General features: G+C 35.7%; 1 protein-coding gene across 8 annotated transcripts in view; it reads right to left on the bottom strand.

The window, feature by feature from the left end:
* LOC131046041 (uncharacterized) overlaps positions 1–22,663 on the bottom strand; it is a 29,795-nt gene that overhangs the window by 5,556 nt on the left and 1,576 nt on the right. For 3 of the 8 annotated variants that reach the window (XM_057979701.2, XM_059218092.1, XM_057979700.2), the window contains 2 exons: positions 16,902–17,049; positions 12,640–13,373 (listed from right to left, as the gene is read on the bottom strand). In XM_057979701.2, the coding sequence (XP_057835684.2) occupies positions 12,790–13,373; positions 16,902–17,022 (705 nt within the window). In that variant the 5' untranslated portion in view covers positions 17,023–17,049 and the 3' untranslated portion in view covers positions 12,640–12,789. Of the gene's footprint in view, positions 1–12,639; positions 13,690–16,901; positions 17,050–18,666; positions 19,086–22,663 lie in introns of those variants that run through there. The other 5 variants (XM_059218093.1, XR_009105917.2, XR_009105918.2 and 2 more) reach the window with 5 other exon arrangements.

The following is a 22,663-nucleotide window of genomic DNA, read 5'->3' as shown; positions in this document are numbered from 1 at the left end:
TAAATACTTGGAAGGAGGTAAAAATGGTCTAGGGGGTCAGCTGGGGTGAAAAAAACGGGTACCCGTTCTCCTCAAAAATGCCTACCCGTTTTCCAAACAGTGAAAATGATGGAAAATAGTTTGTTTTTTTAAATACATTTAAAAAACAGGCACCCATTTTGTTCAAATCGAGCGCCTGATTTTGAACAAAAGCTAAACGGGCACCCGTTTAGCAATGGCTCAGGCACCCGTTTCTAGCGGGCTCATTTTCCAACCCGCGGACTTCCGCGGGATTGGGACCCAACTTTGTGTGTTTACCCTAAGTCTTCTATTTGTCCAAGTGAATCTCCCATTTTTGGGAATGATATCAATCAGTTTGTAGTTGGATATAAAATCTCGAAAATCATCCATTACCTTGGTAGGTTTTCTCAGACCGCCCTCCTTATCATCAAAATCCAGGATGACATTGAAATCACCAGCAATTATCACCTTATCAGATTCTAACAAATTAACATGAAGGGAAATCTCAGTCCAAACTTTCAGCTTTTCTTCAGTTTTAGTTGGTCCATACACATTAAACAAGGGAAATTGAAGATTTGATCTCCTACACTGAATGATACAGACCATCCAATGATTGCATGAAGCAATTGGAATTACATCGATGAGAGATGGATTCCACAGCAAGCCCATACCACCAACCAATCCCCTAGCATCTTGGAGAATTATTTCCCAACTGTAACAATACTTCACAAATTCCACTGCCTTCTCACCATTAAGCTTTGTCTCTTACAAAATTACTATTTCTGAATCGAGCTTGGTCAAGGATCTTTTGAGCAAGCATTTTTTGTCAGGGGTAGATAAGCCCCTGACATTCCATGAGGAGATCTTCATCTTTCTCCAAGGGAGGGGGTCTCTCCCTTGGATACTTTCAAATAATTCAAAACACTGCCAACTCCTTTTTCATTGGCTCTTTGTTCTCTGACCTGCTGTTGCTCTTCCTGCCCCTCATTCCTTTGGACCGACCAAGGAGGGCGTTGGCGGATTGACTAATGCATCTGGGGTCCAATGTATCCATATCCTCCATTTCCTCAAATGGTTCAAAGGTCTCCGAGCAAGAATCCACCAGACCATCCACAATACCTTGTTCATTCTGTACCATATCCTTTGGAGGATTCTCTTGAATTGTCATATCCAAATTGCTCGAAGTGTTGTTTTCCACCATATTGATGATTGGCGTTGGATTCTGCTGAAGTGAGTTATCATTCGTATGTTGTATTCGAGTATTGGCATCATCTTTAGGCGCTTTCAGCATTAAAATGCCATCTTGTGGATGATCCATCTTTTTCCTCCATTCTTGCTTTGGTTTCCTTGGTGTCCTGTTAAATGCTCTTCTCACAAACATTTTACATCTATCAAATAGGTGGAATTTATTGTCGCATTTGGAACATTCCCTAATTTCTTTCTCTACCTCGACCTGTTGATTCCATTCTCCATCTGATGATAGGATTGTGATTGATTGTGGAATAGTCATAACGGCCGCAATTTTCAACCTCGCGTATGTATACAGATCATTTTCTATAATTTCCTCATCAATTTCAAGAAGTGTACCCAGGGTTCGACCAATTTTCTCCATACTCGAGTCACTCCAATATTCAATTGGGAGATTAAATAGTCGGATCCAGGCCAGTTCTTCATAAACCGCTAAAGGAGTTGGATCGAAGTTTGGGGTCCAAAGTTGGATGTATAGTGGATGATTGTCCAAGTACTAGTTTTCCTTTCCCGGGATATGATTCCTTTTGGATTCCTCTGTGAAAACAGCGACGAAGAAGCCGTTTGGAATAAACTTAATTACAATGTGTTTTCCCCAGTTGTTATCTACCCAATCATGGATGGTTTTGCTGGACATCTTTGGTCCAATAAATCTGACAATGACTGTGTGTTTCTCAAAAATGAATCTTTCTTCCTCGACCTTCTATGTTAGGTCAATTTCGATCTTGGAGCTAGATTTTTTTTTGTCTTTTTCTTCGCAACTTCCTCTTTCAAGGGGTCAATTAATGTTGCTGCCCACCTTAGGGTCCTTCTTCTCTCTTACCTGATCATCCCAATCAACATCCAAGATTCTCCATTTGATGAGATTCAGCAACAGTTGCTCGCATCCGTTCTTCTCCTCTTCGCGCCTGCCCCTCGGATTTTCGTGGTTCGGCTGCGCATTTTCGCTCTCCATATTTTTAAAGAGAATGAAATATTGTTTTATAATAAAATGAATAAAGTAATAAACTCATAATTACTATCTTTGATATATATTTATGTGAATTATCTTAATTTCTATTTATCTTTTTAAGTTTTGAAAATATATTTTTTAGTAAAAACAATTATATATATTTAGTTATTAATATGAATTTTATTCTATTATTTTTAGAAGTTAAAGAAAAAAATATTAAATAAATAGGTAATAACTATTTTATAATAATACTTACATAATAGGGTCATGACATAAATTGTTTGTGTCACCTAATCTTGATGTAACTCCAATTCTTTACTTGTGGATACTATAAATTCAGAGACTATTTTGAAAGATAATAACCCTTTGCCCTGCTCTGATAAGATTATTGGCTCCTATGTTGTTGTGTATAACCCTAATCCACCTTCTTCTTACTTTGAGGTCTTGACTAAAATGTTGAAAGGCGATCACCCTAATTCCCTTTACTTGAGTGATGGTCTTCAAGTTCGGCTCTAGTTCCTCCCCCTTCTCGTTCCAATGATTTTAGTGATGCTAGCAATCCCTTGATTAGCAGACTTGATGCTATGTGTGAAGAGATCAAAAAGGTCAACCGCTCTTCATTTGCCTCTCAGTCCCCTTCCAATGCTATTGAATTCAGTGAGCTTCCTTCTCGAAAAACCATGTGCACCTCTAAGCACAGAACCCTTAACACACAACAAATTATCATTGAGAAATAAAAAAAGTTAAATGATACTAGACCTAGGGTTCAGAATGCCATTGATCCTAATAAGGAGATTAGAAGTAAAAGTGATATTGGTAAAAAAGAGGTTTTGGCCAATACTCTTTTGGACTCCCATACCAATGTTAGGATCAATAACCTTGGAAGGGTTTCTCCTGACCCTGGTGGAAAACTGACAGAGCCTAGTGGAGTCGAAATTGGATTGGACTCCAGTGCAAAAATTGATAGAACTTCTTATAAAGTTCTTGAGAAACGATGCAAGACTTGTGATGATTCTACTGTTAGTTGTCACGAACGCTTGGTTAGCAATAGACCATCTTGCACCCCCCCATTCAAACTTGGTCAGAGGTTTAGTAGAGTGTTGGATTTCTACCTTAGAGAGTAGTGATCCTTGCTCTGGTACTAGAGCATGTGAGAGTATGGATATGGAAGATGATGGTAGAATAGAGGACGTGGAGGATAAGGCCACCACTTGAGCCATTTTTCCTTTAAAAGGAGATCCTAATAAGAATATTATAGAGGAAGGTATGAAGGAATATGACAATAACAAGGCTCATAAGAAAAAATCTTTTAAAACACCTAAAAAGAAGGTTAAGAAGGGCACTCCTTTTCTCGTATTGGATTAGACCTTTGTATTTAAGAGGAAAAAAGGTCTAGGCCTAGTGGATCCCTTGCCTCCACCCATGAGGGGAAAACAATTAAAGGTTGCTTGCCCAAATGCTACGATAGCTTAAGGGCACCTATGGAAATTGCACCATAATCATCGATGGAAGTAAATCTCACATCTTGCAATGTACATGGGGACTTGAGTCCCCAGATAGGAAATATGCTGTGAGAATATATTCTTAAATATGAACAAAAAAATTGACATTTTGCTTCTTCAAGAATTAAAAGTTGTAGACTATTGGTTGGACGTTAGTCTAAAATGCATATGAAAGGATGAAAAATACTCAACTACTAAGCATGTGATATAGGCAAAGGCGGGGCATCTATTCTTTTGAATAATGTATGGAGTAAATATGTTTCTAAATGGGGTTACTCACCATGCAATAGGTTGGTGTGGGTAATATTTAAATATTAACATTTTGGAATTTGGAATTTGCTCCATGTATGCCTCAAATGATTATAAGGAAAAGATTGAGTTGTGAAATGGATGTGTCAACTTGATGAGATTCCATGGATTCTGGGGGGATACTTTAACATGGTAGAGAGTCCATTTGATAAAAATGGAGGTAATAAGTTTGAATGGAAAGGGGATCAAAGGTTTTTTTGGTATAGAATGATAAATAAATTTAGGCATATAGATCCTTTGGCAGGCAGAAAGGCAGATCCACAGGCTATCTAGTTCACATGATATAATTTCCAATAAGGACACAAAAGGATTTATAGTAGATTGGACATGTTCTATTTTGATAAAAACTTTGTCACCTGTCCAAACTGGATTCTGAAGGCAATAGTGTAAGGGTTATCCCTTATACGTTATATGATCACCACCCTATCAATATTGTGATTTCACGTGGTGAATCACAATGTATGTCACAAAGGAGGAATGATGTTTTTTCCCTTAACACAAGCTTGTTAAAGGAGAGTGAGATGAAACGGGCCATTGCTATTATTAGACAATTTAATTTGCAAATCTTATTAGTTAGAAAAACCTTTTTCAAACAGCGGGGAAATAAAAAGTTAACGATCTTAGAAAGGAGGAAACTGATGCCCATCTCACACTCTTGAAAGCTAAGGAAGATACTCAGAATAACTCTTATAGATCTATTGATATGGACACATTATGGTAGGCTAAGGATAATCTTAGAAGGATGCAGAATGTAAGGATATAGGGTGCCAGGACTAGAGCCAAAATGAATTGGTTGAAGCAAGGGGACAAGAGATCCAAATACTTCTTCAAGTAGCTAAAATATAAGGAGGCCAGAGATAACATTGACAATATTTGGGAGAATGGAGTTACTATCTCAGATCGGGATGAAATATTGAAGGAGTTTGCCCAATTTTATCAAAAATTGTCCACATCAAAAGATGATGGGCTTTGCAAGGAAAGGGCAAGGGTTCACATCAAAGGTATTGCTCCAAGAAAAATAGGTGAGGAGGATGCGGAAATTTTTAATAGGAAAATCTCCTTGAGAGAGATGAAGGAGGCCATTATGGTGCTCAACAAGGACAAATCACCTGGGCTTGATGGGATATTGATTAAATTCTATAAGGACTGTATTGATTGGATAGGAGAGGACCTTACTCCTGGCTATATATGGAGGCAGTGGACAAGGGATCCCTACGCGATGAAATTAATAAAGGACTTATCAAACTAATCCCTAAGGAAGGGGATTGATCTCTTATTAAGAATTGGCACCCTATTACACTACTCAATGTGAACTATAATTTTTTTGCCAAAGAATTGGCAATAAGGTTGGAAAATATACATCCTAAAGTGATCAATCCCACTCAAATGAGATTTTTCAAGGGCAACCTTACATGTCAAGGGAAGCAATGAACTGGGCACAAAAATCAAATTAGAATGCTATTTGTGTGCATGTAAAATTCATCTTTAATATTAATTAGAATTCAAAGGGAAATCACGAATCCCTATCTAATCAAAGAATTCAAACAAACTGACAATGAAATAATGCAATTAAGAAATAGGAATGTAAAATATATTAATCAAAACTCCCTATCCCATGATCACATATAGATTCCATTGTTCTTGTCTTCTATGTGGTATGATGGCTCTCAAATATTGTGCTGGCAACCTGCAAATGACACAAAGATTCAAAGTTTGTGATTGTTCAAAATGGAGATTGAATGCTCAATTTATAGATAATCAGAGAAGATTGATTGATGGAACTCAGGTGGGCTCACATGAAAATTGATAGTTGAACTGCTAATTTAGAGGTGAAACAGAATAGATTGAATAGATTAATTGAGTCAATTGATTGAGAAAAAATTGACAGAAGGAAGAAAAAGAATGATTGGAGGAAATTAAGAGGATGACAAAGAAAGTTTTATTTAGAAAAAGCTAACTAGAAGATAAAAAATAGAGATTGGAGAGATAAATGATTTAATTAATTAATCGATTGAATTAATTAATTTATTATGTGGTTGCACTTTAACTTAGATTTTCAATTTGATTTTTGAAATCATGCACATGTATTTAAAATTAGAAGAATTAGAAGAATTAATGAAATTAGAATTTGGGGATTTGGAAATGAAATTTAAATAAATAATAAAGATTATTTAAATTAAAAGATTAAATCATAATTAATTAAATAATAAATATTTAATTAATATTTAGAAAAGGGTTGAATGATTAAATGATTAGAAATGGAAATTGAGAATTAAATTATTTAAATAATAAAGATTATTTAAATGGGGGAATTAATCAGAATTAATTAAATAATAAATATTTAATTAACATTAGAACATGGTTAAATGATTAATGATGAAATAATATGAAATAGAATAATTAGTAAGATGATAAGAAAATATGAAATTAGAAGAATAAGATTAATTAACTTACTTAAATAATTAAAGAATTATTTAATCAATTAGACTAATAATTAGTACATGATCAATGAGACATTTTTAGGTGTCTACATTTGTCCCTCTTTGAGACAAAGTCGAAACAACATTGTTTCAAAGAAAACGAAAAAAAATCTACCCAGTATGCCCCGGTGATACTTAGTGTGTAATGCCCCCTCGAGAGATTGTTGTGCATTAAAGACCTGAATGATCTCTCGAAAAAAGAAGAGTGTGAGATAAAGATAGAAGAGTAGTTAGTTGATTAGAGATAGAGATAAGTGATGTAAAGACGATATTGAGATAGAATATGAGAGAATAAACCTTAGAAAGAAATAGAACAATGTTAGATGATAGAAAATGATTTAGAAAGAGATGATGAGAAAAGAATCAGCAAACTAGCAATAGGCAAACGAGTTGAAATGAGAATGATTGATTCACGCACCTATGTCATTATTTATTATCCAATATATATTCATCACCGAGCCTTATTATTGAACAATGAAGCTTAGCACATCAGGTTATAGGATCCAAGATGTAAAGATATCTCATTGAAGAAACAAACACATAGCAAACAAGGAGTGAACCTCTCCATTTTGGGAAATACACTAGGGGTCAAGGTATGCGTGGCATTCAATAGTTGAATGCTCCTATCACAGACACGCACTAGAGCAATTTACGTAGAACTTCATCGATTCACACCACAAACAACAAACAAAGAAAAAAGATAATGCCCATCATGGCTCCTCTAGTCACTTGTGGACATCCTTGAGTAGCATAGGAACATAATCTGTCACCAAATGATAAAAGATAAAGACTGACCCAGACAAAATTCAACAACAATACTAACCTTGTGCCTTCGTTCTTAGTTGCTTGATGTTATGGTTGCTAATGTTTGATCTCAAAAAGTTGCAGAGCCCATTTAAGACTGACCTGTCTGATTTCGAGTGTATCCTCTTCTGTTTAAGACAAGATAATGATCACTTGATATGGATATGATACGATTGATAAGACAGTTTGATCAATTGATTGCAGATGTTTGACTGGATAGTCGTATCCTTTGTTAACTTCATGTGAAGTGTTTGATGGATATCTGCTAGGGTATTTGTTTCTTGCGAGACATTTTATTGCAAGTTTTTTGATTGATTCATTTTCAGTTTTTAGTTCTTTTCCAAGAGTTTTTTTCGATGTTTTTGGATTATGTGGATTGATATTTGAATGTTTTTTATCTTTTCAAGACATTTTCCAGATGTTTTTGGGTATTTTCAAAGGACATTATGTGAATGTTTTTGGTATTTTCACTACTCTTTCCAATGTTTTTGGTATTTTTAAGTTTTCACATATTTGAATGTTTTTTATTGTTTTCTTAAGTTTTTCACTATTTTTGGATTTTTAAGTTTTTCATTGTTTTTGGATTTTTTCAGGACTTTTTATGATTTTGTTTGGATTTTCTCAGTTACGCCCCCAATGTTCAGACCTGTATGACATGATGATCTGTGAAATGCATGCGGAGACAATGAATTTTTGACATGACCTATGTTAATGCAAGATGCATGATGAAGATGTCTTTCCTATTCGAACAAGGTCGACTGTGTTTGTTTGGCATTTTGTAATACACCAATTGAAATTGGAGGCACAAAACATTTCATAGATAAGAGGTCAATCGATCTCTAAGGTCCGTTGGAACATCCAAATCAACACACATAGTGACTAGGATTTACAAATGGAGACGCGGAAAACTTCCCCCATTGGTTCTTGAAACTTTGATCTTTTTTTGCCCATGTCTGTGTAGATAAGTTAATTTCCGCTCTTGTATTCACTAAAGATCCTTAGCATCCTATATGACTAGCTACATGGATTATCCTAACTTCAAAAGCATCCTGAATAGAGCCTCATTGCCAGCAAGCTTTTAGAGCTCCGACAAGATTATAGACTGTAATTTCTCAAATATTGCTCCATTGCTAACAGGCGTCCATAGCCTTGATGGAGTTACTTGTATGTTCCCATAGTCAAGCTTTTTGGCGCACTTTGTATGCGTGATATTTTAGTTATATATCATTGCTCTTTTGCCTTGAGATAAATATTTGGCATAGCACTTTTTCTTTTTATATTTTCTTGCCTTGACTTGTAAGTAATGAAACCTACTTGGGTGTGACAATTACAGCAACGCTAAAGTAGAATTTTAGATTTTTCACTAGTCATATGATCAACTAGGTGCCTCAAATGAATTAGAGATTTTGTTATTGTGTTTGAGATATAGCAATTGATAGATTTTGGGTGTACAAGTCTCAAATAGTGAAATCACTACCCAACCATAAATAAAGTGTTGTCACAGGGTGTTGAAAATAAATGACCTTAGGACCTCAAAGACTTCATGTCTGAATATCTAAGAAAGGAGAGGACCCTTATTTCTCTTTAATGCAAATAGATGATAAACTTGGACAATTGCCTTGTTTTTTTTATGTTGCTATATGCCAATGCAAAAAGTTTGTGAATGCGATGCATTTGAAAAAGAAACTATATGCGATGCAATGCTTTGAATAAAATGATATGCAATGCGGAAAGTAAAACCTATACTAACCCAACCCTTAGGTATAATATCGTTTAAGGTGCATGTTGTTCATAGGATCGAGGAGTTTTGTATAGGTAGTTCATTGGTCTTTGTTTGAAGAGTCAGATAAAGATGTCTTTTCCAATAGGATATAAGGACTCAACTAAGTGTATATGTTCGACATCTCCAATGTTGATTTCTTTAGTTTTTGGATTTTGCGAATCATCAGAGGGAAATCCAGCTCTAGAACCCATGAATTCAGCTATAGTGTTATCATTTTCAAAGAAATCCAATTGTGGTAGATCCTCTTGCCCCTAGTCTTTCAAGTGTGGGTATATGAGGCAAATAGATTCTGGTTCTGAAGTTGTGACATGAGCGGGTGTTATGTTTGTTTTTATTGATGCACTTGAAGAGGATGATGAAGTCAAACAGGTGTTGATCTTATTAGTTGGTGTTATGCTTTTTTTGTTATGACATTAGCATTTGATGATGGCACACATACAATTGTTGACAAGTTTCTTTGTGTAGTATGATCTAGATTGGTGATTTCATTGATAAAGGGTTCATGAACAACTTGTGTAGAGGGATTAGGATCATGAGGGCGACTAGGAGAAATGGTAAGTTCATTTGAGAGGGAATATTGTGAAGAACATGGAGGATTATGACATGGAGATGAAGGGATGGAGGGACCTTGATCAGGATTTGGAGAAATAATGGGATCTTGTTTAGGATATGAAGGTAAAGGTATGCTTTGATCTTGTCTTGGAAAGGGATTATTATGAAGGATAGAAGGGATGTCCTAATCTTGCTTAGGAGGTGGATGTTGGATGGGACTTGAAATGACACTTTGTTCTTAAGATGGAAGGGTTTGATTATGAATGGAATAGAAAAGAGCGAGGGGATCATCATAAGATTTTTGGTCAGTGGGATCTTGATCAAAAATTGGGTAGGATGGAAGTGGTTGTTCTTGATCTTTATTTGTTTCAGGACTCATTTTTTCTGATTTTGGATCATCCTCTTGACACATGGAAGGAATTTGGAAATGCATGGGAGATTGTTGGAATGTTTCAACATTTTGGCCTGATGAAGAAGAATTTTGAATGAGATCATTTGAATCATGACTTGAATTAAATTGGATTTGTACGATGGATTGCCCTTGAGAGGTTGTGTTATTAGATAGAGATGGCATGGATTGGTCTTGTCTAACTTCAGGGGATGATGAAATGGTGGATGGATATGGTTGATTTGGGCTTTGGTTGAAAGGGATTTGATTTTGGTTGAAAGGAGTATGATTTTGGGTGAAAGATGTTTGATTTTGGTTGAATGAATTTTGATTTGGACTTTGGTTGAAGGGGGTTTGATTTTGGTTGAAAGAGGTTTGAATGTTGGGTTGATGTGAATTTTGATTTGGACTTTGGTTGAAAGGGGTTTGAAGGTTGGCGTGTTTGAATGGTCTCACAAGAATAAAAAGGTTGGCATGATATTGATTCCCTTGTGGTCATCACTTCTCTCATCATATTTTCTAACGAGCCCCTATGGTTGTTAGGACTAGTCATGTCTATCACTTGTTCTTGCAAAGTCTTGATCTATTGAGCTAAGGTTTCTATGGATGGCGATGGAATAGAAATGGAAAGGATGAATCCTCCACCTTCCCTACGAAATGTATAATGCCAATCCATGATATTTTCTTAATTGGTTTGGACCTAGGATCACAACATGTAAAATGTTTTCTCCTTTTCTCTAGATGTGACAATGTTTGATTTGTTGAACTTGACAAACTTGTTTTAATTGAGGTTGAGTTTGATTGATCCTCTAATTGTGATTTGGACAGTTGGGGTATGACTTTCTAGGATGATCATGCAAATGACGACGAACTAAGACAGGCGTATATGAACTCTAGACAAGGACTATAAATGAGAATGATAATAATGACGTAAATGAGGATGATAATAAAGACGCAAATGAAGACTATGCAAGGACTTATGTAACTTCTAAGGACGTATATGAGGACGATAATAAGGACATAAATGAGGACTATGTAAAGAATATGGACGATAATAAGGATGTAAATGAGGACTATGCAAGGACTACAGATGATAATAAGGACGTAAATGAGGACTATGCAAAGACTACCCATGGTCACAAATATGTAAAACTTTGAGTTTGCAGGACTATCTAACATTTCAAAATGACTTTGTTTTCAGTAATTCTATGTGTAGGACAAGTTTTGTGGTTTTTCAAGTCTAAGATCAATTGTTTGGAGGTAGATATAGCTGACTGAACTCGTTTTCAAAAAATCTCAAAGAATTTAGAGATACGCAGGATAGGGCCTGAAATAGCCCAAATAACTGACTCAATATTGGTCTGATACAACGATACATAAAAGGACACAGAAGACAATCTCAGACTGGAAAATGGAAACCATTCAAATGAGGCCCTTACAATAAAATACCAAAACCAACCGAACAGATAGAGTCTGGCAACACTGGCTCCACTCCATGGCACACAATTCTCTGGCATGCCAATCTCTCTTACCCCAAAGATCCGGAGATCTTATAACCGAGGGATTTCAATATCATAATGCAAGGTACATGAAGGGTATCTATGGGGTATGATCCCCACTCCCGAAATCACTGAATGTAGGGTTTTGGGCTACTAAGTTGGTTTTTATTGTAAAATTTTGAGGGATCCCGATCCAACAACAAATTCTCAGAGCAAGCCACTTAAGACTTTAGTTGAGTTTATCGGTGCAGGGAAGGCCCCCACATACATCGAATTCACTAAACACTCTAGCCGCTTGACCAGTATGTTTATATAGCGCTCAAAAAACCCGCTCGAGAGTACGCTGGGAGAGATGATATCCCCAATGCATCCCAATTCAAAGTACCTATGTGGGGTGATGAAATCCCCAGTCAAAGATACCCCTCTCTACATGGAATAAAATAAAATTGAGTTTCGTTGTCACTTCCTTTCTTTCAACCAAGACCCTGAAGGCGGGTGGAAAGTTAGTTAATGCAACAGTAGGTCCACCCCAAACACGATAAAAGTTATTTCCCTTAAGAAAATCAAATGTGATTTAATCTATATGCAGCCTGATTCACATTCATTTTAAAGCCCAAATTGAGGTGTTGAATAGGCATGTGCGTGTCCATTTTAGACACCAAATTGAAATGTGAAGGCATGCATGTCAATTTTAACCATTGTTGATTTTAAGCCCAAATCGAAGTGTTATGCATACATGTCAATTTTAACCAATGTTAATTTTAAGCACCAAACTGAAGTGTTATGCATGCATGTCCATTTTAACCAATGTTAATTTTAAGCACAAAAAAATGAAGTGTGAGAGCATGAGAGCAATCGATCTAATACTAATCTAATCCTTTCTGTAAATTCGCCACAGGCTGCAAAGAGATGATTAGCAGTAAAATAAAATCAACAGAAAACAAAGAATTCGAAATTAACAGAAACGAATGCGTTATGATACATGCGCGATTGTGTGACCCTGAATATGTGATTGCATAATTTTGTCATATTGATTGCATGATCCTGATAAGACAAATGTGTGATCCTAACAAGTTGATTGCATGATACTAACAAGGTGATTGCATGACACACAGACAGATAACACAAAAAATAAAAATTGTAACTAAATTTGATCAGAAACCTGCAAAACAAATTGTGGGGCCCTAGCTAGATCTCTCATCATCCATTCAATGTTAATAAAATCATATTTCACCCGATATGAGAGAAATAAGTTGTTGTATTTGTCGATGGCTAGTTGGTCTTCCCAATCTTGTATCTTCTTTTATACTTTGAAAATTCTCCGATAGCTTCTGGCTTGCCTTCTTTGTTCCTTTGTTCCTCTGGCACCTGAAATCTTGAATTGTACCTTACGTGCCATAAACTGTTAAATAAAAAACATGCAATAAAAATAATTTGTTTCAAGATTTCTTCAATTTCATGCAGAATTAAACAGATCAAAGAACAGAAAGAATATAAAAACAATTTATCATAACAGAAAGATTCAAAACGAATGTGTGACAGTATCAGAGTGATTGTGTGATGATGTAAGGGCAATTGTGTGATCCCGTAAGGGCGATTACATGATGGATTTCGCATGAATGCGTAACCCTGTTTGGTCAATTGTGTAGCCCTGTCTATGTGGTTGCGTGATGATGCAACCGCGAATGCGTAACCCTGTTTGGTCAATTGTGTAGCCCTGTCTATGTGGTTGCGTGATGATGCAACCGCGAATGCGTAACCCTGTTTGGTCAATTGTGTAGCCCTGTCTATGTGGTTGCGTGATGATGCAACCGCGAATGCGTGACAACAAGATCTTTTCTCGAAATCTGTGCAACCTGCAAAACAAAAAAAGATAATTTGTACACCTTGCAAAAATACACAGAAAATAAAGAAGGTTAATTAGTTGTTGTTCATGTCGGGTTCACCAAAATGTGTGCATGTAAAATTCATCTTTAATATTAATTAAAATTCAAAGGGAAATCATGAATCCCTATCTAATCAAAGAATTCAAACAAACTGACAATGAAATAATGCAATTAAGAAATATGAATGTAAAATATATTAATCAAAACTCCCTATCCCATGATCGCATATAACCATTGCTCTTCTCTTCTCTGTGGTATGATGGCTCTCGGATATTGCGCTGACAACCTGCAAATGACACAAAGATTTAAAGTTCGTGATTGTTGAAAATGGAGATTGAATGCTCAATTTATAGATAATTGGAGAAGATTGATTGAAAGGTGGAACAAGTTGATCATGAGGTGAAACTCACGTGAGCTCACATGAAAATTGATAGTTGAACTATTGATTTAGAGGTAAAACAGAATATATTGAATAGATTAATTGAGTCAACTGGTTAAGAAAAAACTGACTGAAGGAAGAAAAAAAATGATTGGAGGAAATTAAGAGGCTGACAAAGAAAGCTTTATTTAGAAAAAGCTAACTAGAAGATAGAAAATAGAGATTGGAGAGATAAATGATTTATTTAATTAATTGATTGAATTAATTAATTTACCATGTGCTTGCACTTTAACTTAGATTTTCAATTTAATCTTTGCATGAGATTTTAATTCAAATAATTGAATTTATTTAGAAACTTGACTTTGATTTTCAATTTGATTTTTGAAATCATGCACATGTATTTGAAATTAAAAGAAATTAGAAGAATTAATGAAATTAGAATTTGAGGATTTGGAAATGGAATTTAATTAAATAATAAAGATTAATTAAATTAAAGGATTGAATCATAATTAATTAAATAATAAATATTTAATTAATATTTAGAAAATGGTTAAATGATTAGAAATAGAAATTGAGAATTAAATTATTTAAATAATAAAGATTATTTAAATTGGGGAATTAATCAAAATTGATTAAATAATAAATATTTAATTAACATTAGAACATGGTTAAATCATTAAATGATGAAAGAATAAGAAATAGAATAATTAGTAAGATGATGAGAAAATATGAAATTAGAAGAATAAGATTAATTAACTTACTTAAATAATTAAATAATTATTTAATCAATTAGACGAATAATTAGTACATGATCAATAAGACATTTGTAGGTGTCTACACTATTATGTTGTTATTAGATTTTGAGAAGGCCTATGGCATAATAGAGTGGAGTTTTGTCAACATGATGTTAGAAAGACTGGGCTTTCCTGAACGTTTCTGCAAAATGGTTAATACACTCGTGAACGATATGAAGGCATGTGTTGAAATTAATGGGGTTCAATCGAAAAACTTTGGCATTTCTAAGATCTATAAAATAAGGTTGTTCATTGGCACTAGCTATCTTTGTAATTGTTGTTGATGCCTTATACTACTTGTTAAGGGACTCCTCTATTACCCCTTATGTTAAAGGCATTTCTCTTCCCAATGGGGAGGACCTTTCCAATATACAATTTGCCTATGATACAACTATCCTTGCAAAACTAAATGAGAAGAATATTGATGTTCTAATGTCTAAACTAAAGTTATTATGTGAGGCCTCAAGTAGTAAAGTTTCTCTCCCTAAATCTATTATGTTGGGGTAGGAATCACAGCCCCCTGTATGGTTTCATAAATATTCTCTTATGTGGGGTGAGCAAAGTCATTTGGCTAGATATCTTGGATTGCCTTTTTATGTTAGTCCAAACTTAAAGGTAGTGTGGGAGTGGATTAAAGAAAATATTGACAAGAAACTCATAATGTGTAATAGACATTGCTTATCTCTTTTTGGGAGACTACTAGCCTGTCAGAAGATACTTTCCTCATATAATGTGAATTTTACCTTAGCTTGGCTCTTCAACAACTATCAATTTTGTCATATTCAAAAGAAAATCAGAGAATTTCTTTGGTTAGATGGGAAAGGTGGTAAAAATATGCATGTGGTTAAGTGGCAATGGTGCGCTATGAGCAAGAGTGAAGGAGGTTTAGGCCTGAAGGATTTTAGATGGCAAGGTATCTCTCTAGCAACTAAATGGATATTTAAAGCCCTATAGGGGGATGAGCCTTGGAAAGTTCTTGTAAGATATAATATATCCCAATCTATCCCTAAGAAAAACGCTTCTTGGAAAGGGTTGACACCCAGTTATATAGTTACTAGGTCATTTGATATCAAACCAACTGATTCTATAGTATTCAAATCAATATGGAAACCTTGGGAGGTTGTGAGGAAGTTCATCTCCCGTAATGACATTATATGGGAAAATAAGGTGATATGTGGGGAGAAATCTATTTGGTGGAACTTAAAGCATAATGGTAAACCTTTGGCCTTGCTCCAAGGGTGTTCAGCCAAGTTATAGGGCCCTAAAGGGGCTAGAGAAATTCTTATATATAATCAAGGAATGATCTTTATTGAGCTGGAATGATATTGCTTAGAATTTTGATATCCCCATCACTTAGTGGAAGACCAATTTTGTGCTTAGAATGGCATGTGCCCACCTTACTCTTTCCAAACCTTGTGTGGATAATAGCCTTAGATATGATTCCTTCAAATGGACTGATGGATGCCTATTACTCAATACTAAAGCCAAAGTTGTGTATAAACTCCTTGCTGATAATGATGATGTATTCTCCCATGTTAACCCTTGTTGGAACCTATGTTTTAAACCATCCCAATCACGTAAGTGTTTGATACCCTTTGGGTTGTCCTAATGAACCAAAGAAGAAGTTTTTCCTATGGTGCCTTATCCTTCAAAATCTCCATACCAAGAAACCCAATGATGAGCCTAGCATTTGTTCCTTTTGCCACTTTCCTGAAACTGTTTACCGTATCTTTTTTTACTGTCTTTTTGCCAGGGATGTTTGGAGTTTATTTGGTATTTCTATGGGCAGAAATATTAATGTTTTTACTAGTCATGTTCAGAGCCTCAAAAAAAATTGTAATACTTTTTGGTATGTCTTTGCTCTTGGAGTACTTTGTCTTATTTGGAAATTTATATATGATAATGTGTTCAATGGCAAGGATAGATCTCTTACTGAGTCTCCGAGGAGACTCATATTTCAAAACATGAAACTACCTGCTTATTAAATCTGACCAAAACTAACATCCCAAACAAAACTTAATGCTATTTAATTTTGGTCATACTTAAGTTTTTTTAACCAATCTATGATACGAGAAAATATGGGCATGAAAATGGCATGCCGAAGGGAAAAAATTTCAGGTTTTTCACAAAGTTTTTTAAAATAGATCAGCTACTTGTCTCTTGACGTACTTGTCGAACTCAATCCCTGTTTTCAAGGATATTATATTTAAATTTTATCAGAAAAAAGATTGTTCAAGATTGGATGTTTAAAAACAACCTCCCACATTTTTTAGGAATACTTAAGAGTTATAAGAACATGCAAAAAAGTTACAGTAATTGCCTCACCTGCAGAAGCATTGAAATGCAGAAATTTCAAATCTTGAGTGTGCCTACCACCAGCTTTTACAGGACTTGAGAGAGACAATTTGGTCGAAGAAAACATAGAAAAAGACTGAAGTTGAGCCATATCAATATATGCAACTTTCAATTCAACCTGCACCCATTTTCAAATATAAAAAATTAGACAGTTTCAATGCCTGCTCACGTTACTGGGGAATGGTAGACGTGAAAATACACACAGTTGAATCCAAAAGCACTCCATGTTACTAAATTCATGGCTGTAGAAAACTCTTTCCTACCATCTGAAACAAATGAAATCTTCTTTGGTTTTTATTAATGCACACTTCCTGTGCATGATGTTCAAAGAAAAAAGACACTTATAACACAGGCTCAACAAAGCCTGTTGAACAAATAAGGCAAATTTTATGAAATGGAGAAAATATTGTTTCCAGATAAAATTCAAATGAACTCTGAAGAATATCGATAATAATTATGAGCAGCAGCAACTACACAAGCTTTTTAAGTGTAAGGGGATGCAGCCTAACAGTAGAGAGGGTCAGTATAACCCCACCAAGGTTCAACCCTATAACCCCATTGACATGTGGAGAGTTTGTGATCCAACAAATATCAGGTACCCTCAAATGTAACCCATGTGTGATGGAGTGCATTAGAGGGTGACCCATGACTAGATCTTAAGAATGTACTTTAAGCTTATTCCGCAGAAAAAATGTGGTCCTAGCTAACAGACCCCACACAGCCATAGCTTCATCCAACACTTATCAAGCAATATATAAAAACACACGCACATGTATACATACATAAATATATCAACTATCAAGATATTTTCTCATGACTGTGTCAAACTATGCACCAGATCATAAATTGTACACTTAATCTTTCATAAGATAAACCAAAGTCAAATAAAAAGAAATACAAATCGAGGAAAAAAGACTTTTATTTTGTACATATTCATCTCCATCAGAAAATATTAATGAGGAAAAAAACAGTTAAGAAGCTAAAAGTACCTTCCAAGAATAGTTTTCATTCTCAAGTTATTAGTAACTGCTAGTTTATAAAATATAACATAAATTTTATACCTAAGCTTGTTAGGAGAACATCAAAGGGCAACCATCTACAAATCTGGTAAAATGTCAATCTTCCTGCAAACTAGATCTGTATGGTTTACCATTAAGCTTCTATTAATAAAAATGGGTATTTACATGTTGCAATCAAGAGTCTTGTACTTTGACATTGTTTGCAGTTATCCAATTATGCCATATCATAGCAGCATTCACTGTTATCTGTTATTCATCCAAACTTTCGTAACAAATTGATAATTACTGCTCACCATCTTCAAGGTAGAACAGTTTTTAATGATATTGAAGATGTGGAGATCTGAATCCCCTAGATAACACAATCAAAAATATTGACTTGACCAGATAAGTACTTTTTTTTGCCTCTGTTTAAAGTTTATTAGCTATGGGTTGCATCTGGTCACATAAATTTCTAACCATCTTGAACCATTTTTTGTGGGGAATTTCAATTTGATAGGACTAATTTTGTGCAATCTGAGAAGTGGGTATGTCAAATAGAAAAATCACACTAGTCCTGATGAATATTATCATCAGAGTATAGACTAGAATATAGTCAAGACAACAGTCTAGTCTGGATGGTAAAGCATCACTGGGGTATGAATCCTCCTCTAGTCTAGACAGTAGAGCAGCAAACAAAATACACTTTAGTCTGGGTGGTAGACCAAAGCAGCACTTACGAGATAGCCAGAGGCAGAGGCATAGCCAGATTGATAGACCAGATAATACACATCGATGTCAAGCACAAGAAAAGGGTTCCACTTGTTGGTGAGAAAGGCAGAGATGTAGCCAAATGACTGGTGAGAATGTCTCAGTGAAGCTAAATGCTTAGAAAGTGTGTATGCACTCAGTCATAGCGGATAATACAGATATTGGTGTCAAACACTAGAATGAATTTTCCTCATTCCTGATGCTATCACAATATTTTGTCTTTGTGGACAGGCCCCATTTTCAACACCATTGACCAGATTTTTTTCTATTCCAGTCTAATAAAGGGAATTATAGCAAGCATATTTGTTTGACTAGATATTGCTAAATGTGCCTTCCAACCAATCCAAATCAGTTATTATTTGTATCAATTGTTCTTGCATAAAAATTTGAAGTGTTATTTCTCTCTAAACATAGATTGAAGATATAATAACTATTTTTTTATTACAATGAATGAGAAACTCGGCAAAGTGACAAGTTTCTTCAATATTTATATTAAAACAAAAGTATTAAGTAATTTTACAGTCAACTCAAAGTAATAAGTCCTATGCTATGACTATCATAATTACATTGCCAGACCTTGAAAGATTAAAAAGATCAAAATATGCATCACCACTAATACTGTTAGTCAACAATCATCTTTGAAGGCCAAAACAAATGATAACCATGCCTTTAACATTATTATTTATAACCTCACTTCATCATAATATCACAGCAGATTAACTCTGATATTTATAATGGGTTGTGGCACACCTGGTGCAACTTTCAACAAGGGTCATCTAGAATCTATGCCAGATTAGACAGATTCTATGCTAATAAAAATTTCTTTACTTTCCTTCTGGATGACCGTGGGAACGTGGTCATGGTTACCCCCTCCTCGCTCTCAAATCATCACCCCATATCGGTGCATATCAGAATTAATGGCTCCCCTACTATCAAGAATGTTGCCAACCCGAGATTCATCCTTAATAACTCCCTTCTGCTGGACGTTGATGTTCTTGCTGCCATCCAACTTATTAGAATTATTAACTTTAAGAGTCTCCCATCTCTCTCTCCTATTGATTTGTGGAACCAGAATATCTCTGCCTGGCATAACCTTCTTAGGACCATAGGCCAAAAGAAAGCTAAAGATTACAGGTACTATGAAAAATTGTTTTCTGACAAACTCCACCTTGCTGAAACTAATGCCCAAAACAATCCTCAAGATTCCAATCTTTGCTCTCATGTTGCTCAGGCTCGGCATAATCTCAGACAACATCAACAATACAAAATTAAAGGGGCTAAGATCAGGTCTCGGGCCCACTGGATTCAAAATGGAGACAGGGGATCTATATTTTTTTTCAATATCCTCAAACAAAAACATGCTAATGAATCTATAGATAGAGTCATTGTTGATAATAAAAAAATCACTGAGGTGAAAGATATTAAAGATGCCTTTGTTAACTTTTATAGTAAGCTTTTTACTTCTGAGGAGTCCGAGGAAGCTAAGTCTTACAAACTTGTCTATAAAGATCTCATCCCCAATAGAATCTCCAGGCAAGATGGAGATTCTCTTAACAAAGATATCTCGTTGGAAGAGATTAAGAAAGCTATCAATTCTCTGAAGAATGATAAGGCCCCTGGCCCCGATGGCCTGACTAGTGAATTCTATAAGTCTAATCTGGATTGGATTTGTAAAGACCTCTATGACGTTTATTCTGATGCCCTCAGCAAAGGCACCTTGGGAAGCCTCATTAACAGAGGTATCATTAAATTGATCCCTAAGGAAGGGGACAAAGCCCTTCTAAAGAATTGGAGACCTATTACCCTGCTGAACGTTTCCTATAAAATTTTGGCTAAAATTTTGGCTTTAAGACTTGAGTCTATCCTTCCCAAATTTGTCAACTCTTCCCAAACTGGTTTCATCAAAGGTAGATATATTCTTGAAAATTTGATTACTAGCTGGGAAGCCATGTGTTGGTCCAAACACTCCAACCAGAATTCTGCCATGCTTCTTCTTGACTTTGAGAAGGCTTATGATAGGATTGAGTGGGATTTTATAATTATGATGTTAGAAGCTTTTGGTTTTCCGCCCTTGTTCTATAACCTTGTCAAAATCCTTCTCAAAGATGCTTCTGTTCATGTCGAGGTTAATGGATCCCTCTCTAAACCCTTCCCTCTTCGTAGATCCATAAGGCAAGGCTGCCCCTTGGCCCCTGCCCTTTTTGTCATCGCCTCGGATGCCCTATCCTACATCCTAAGGGATAACTCCCTCTCCCCTGCCGTTAAGGGCATCACCCTGTCCAACAATTCTGAGCTTTTTAATTGCCAATTTGCTGATGATACCTCGCTTTTCTTTGAAGCCAATGAGACCAATTTTGATGCCCTTCATAACAAGCTCAACATCTTCTGCTCCATCTCTGGGTCCCGGATTTCTCATGCTAAATCTATTTGCCTTGGCTGGTCTGATCAACCACCTGCCTGGATTAACAAGTCCAATTTCTTGTGGGGAGGGCCTCATAAGATTGTGCGCTATTTGGGCATTCCCTTCTCCATAGATCCCTCCCTAAAGGAAATGTGGCTCTGGATTAAAGAGAAGATTTTTAACAAGCTTAATAAGTGGCATAACAGATTCCTCTCCCTTGCTGGCAGAGTCCAGGTTTGTCAAAAAAATCTGTCCTCCTACAATGTGTATTATTCTTCTGCCTGGATGTTTAACAACTATCAAATTTTTGAGATTCAGAAAGCCATCAGGAACTTCCTGTGGTCTAATGGTAAAGGTAAAAGGAAGCACCATGCTGTCAAGTGGGATTGGTGCCACACTAACAAGCTCCTTGGTGGGTTGGGCCTAAAAGATCTTAAGACTCAAGGGACTGCCTTAGCCACCAAATGGATCTTTCACTCTCTGGAGGGAGATGAGCCATGGAAGGTCCTCATTAGGAGTAATATTGAAAGAGGCATCCCTAAAAAGGCTAAAGCTTGGAAAAGCATCCCCTTTGGTGACATCATTGAGGGTGATTTTCCTATCCTAGTTCAAGGGTCCTCAGTCTTTAAAACTATCTGGAAAGCCTGGGAACAGGTTAAGAAATTCATCCCTAATAGGACCTTCTTTGATCATAATCTTATCTATGGTGAAAGATCCATTTGGTGGAATTTACATCTTGATGGTAAACCTCTTGCTCTCTCACAAGGATGCTCTGCTAAGTACGGGAATAATTTGGGAATCTCTCATTTCATTTGTCTCTTTGAAGAAGATAAGCTTATTAGTTGGGAAGATATCAGCTCCAAATATAATATCCCTCATTCGCAAAAGAAAACTTACAACATGATTGTTAAAGCTAGCAAAGATTTACCTTCGACTTGTCAGGTTGACTCTCATAGATATATTAAAATCAAATGGCCTGATGGCACTATTGTGAACAAGATTAAAGCTAAGCACATTTATAGAACCATTGCTGCTAATAATGATGTCATTGGTCACATTAACAAAATCTGGTACACTAATCTGGAAGGTAATATATGGAAGAAGCATCTTCACAAGCTATGGAAGGCTCCTATTGAGCCTAAGCTTAAGTGCTTCAAATGGCTACTGCTTCTTGACCGTCTTCCTGTTAGAAAAGATCTTACTAGTGATTCCGTCTGCAGGTTCTGCGATCGGCAAGAAAGTAGTAGACATATCTTCTTTGATTGTTCTTTTGCTAAAAATATCTGGCATATGTTTGGTATCAACTATCCTTCTTTTGTGAACATCTTTGAAACTGTTACTGGCTATATTGAGGGTTTTAAAAATGATTTGAATATATTCTGGATTATGCTGTTTTCTAACATTCTTTGGCAGATTTGGAAGTGCAGAAATGAAGGTATCAAGACTCCCCAAGAACCCTTACTGAGTTTTTTCGTAAACTCACATATTTCAAAATTTCTTCGCAGATGAACGTGAACATGTCTTTGGATAGAAGAAAGCTTAGAAGATTCCTTCAAGCTGTGCAC

This window comes from Cryptomeria japonica, chromosome 3 (genome assembly GCF_030272615.1).
Source record: "Cryptomeria japonica chromosome 3, Sugi_1.0, whole genome shotgun sequence".
Taxonomy (NCBI): Eukaryota; Viridiplantae; Streptophyta; class Pinopsida; order Cupressales; family Cupressaceae; genus Cryptomeria; species Cryptomeria japonica.
The sequence above is the reverse complement of the archived record's forward strand: the minus strand, read 5'-3'. Positions and strand labels throughout refer to the sequence as shown.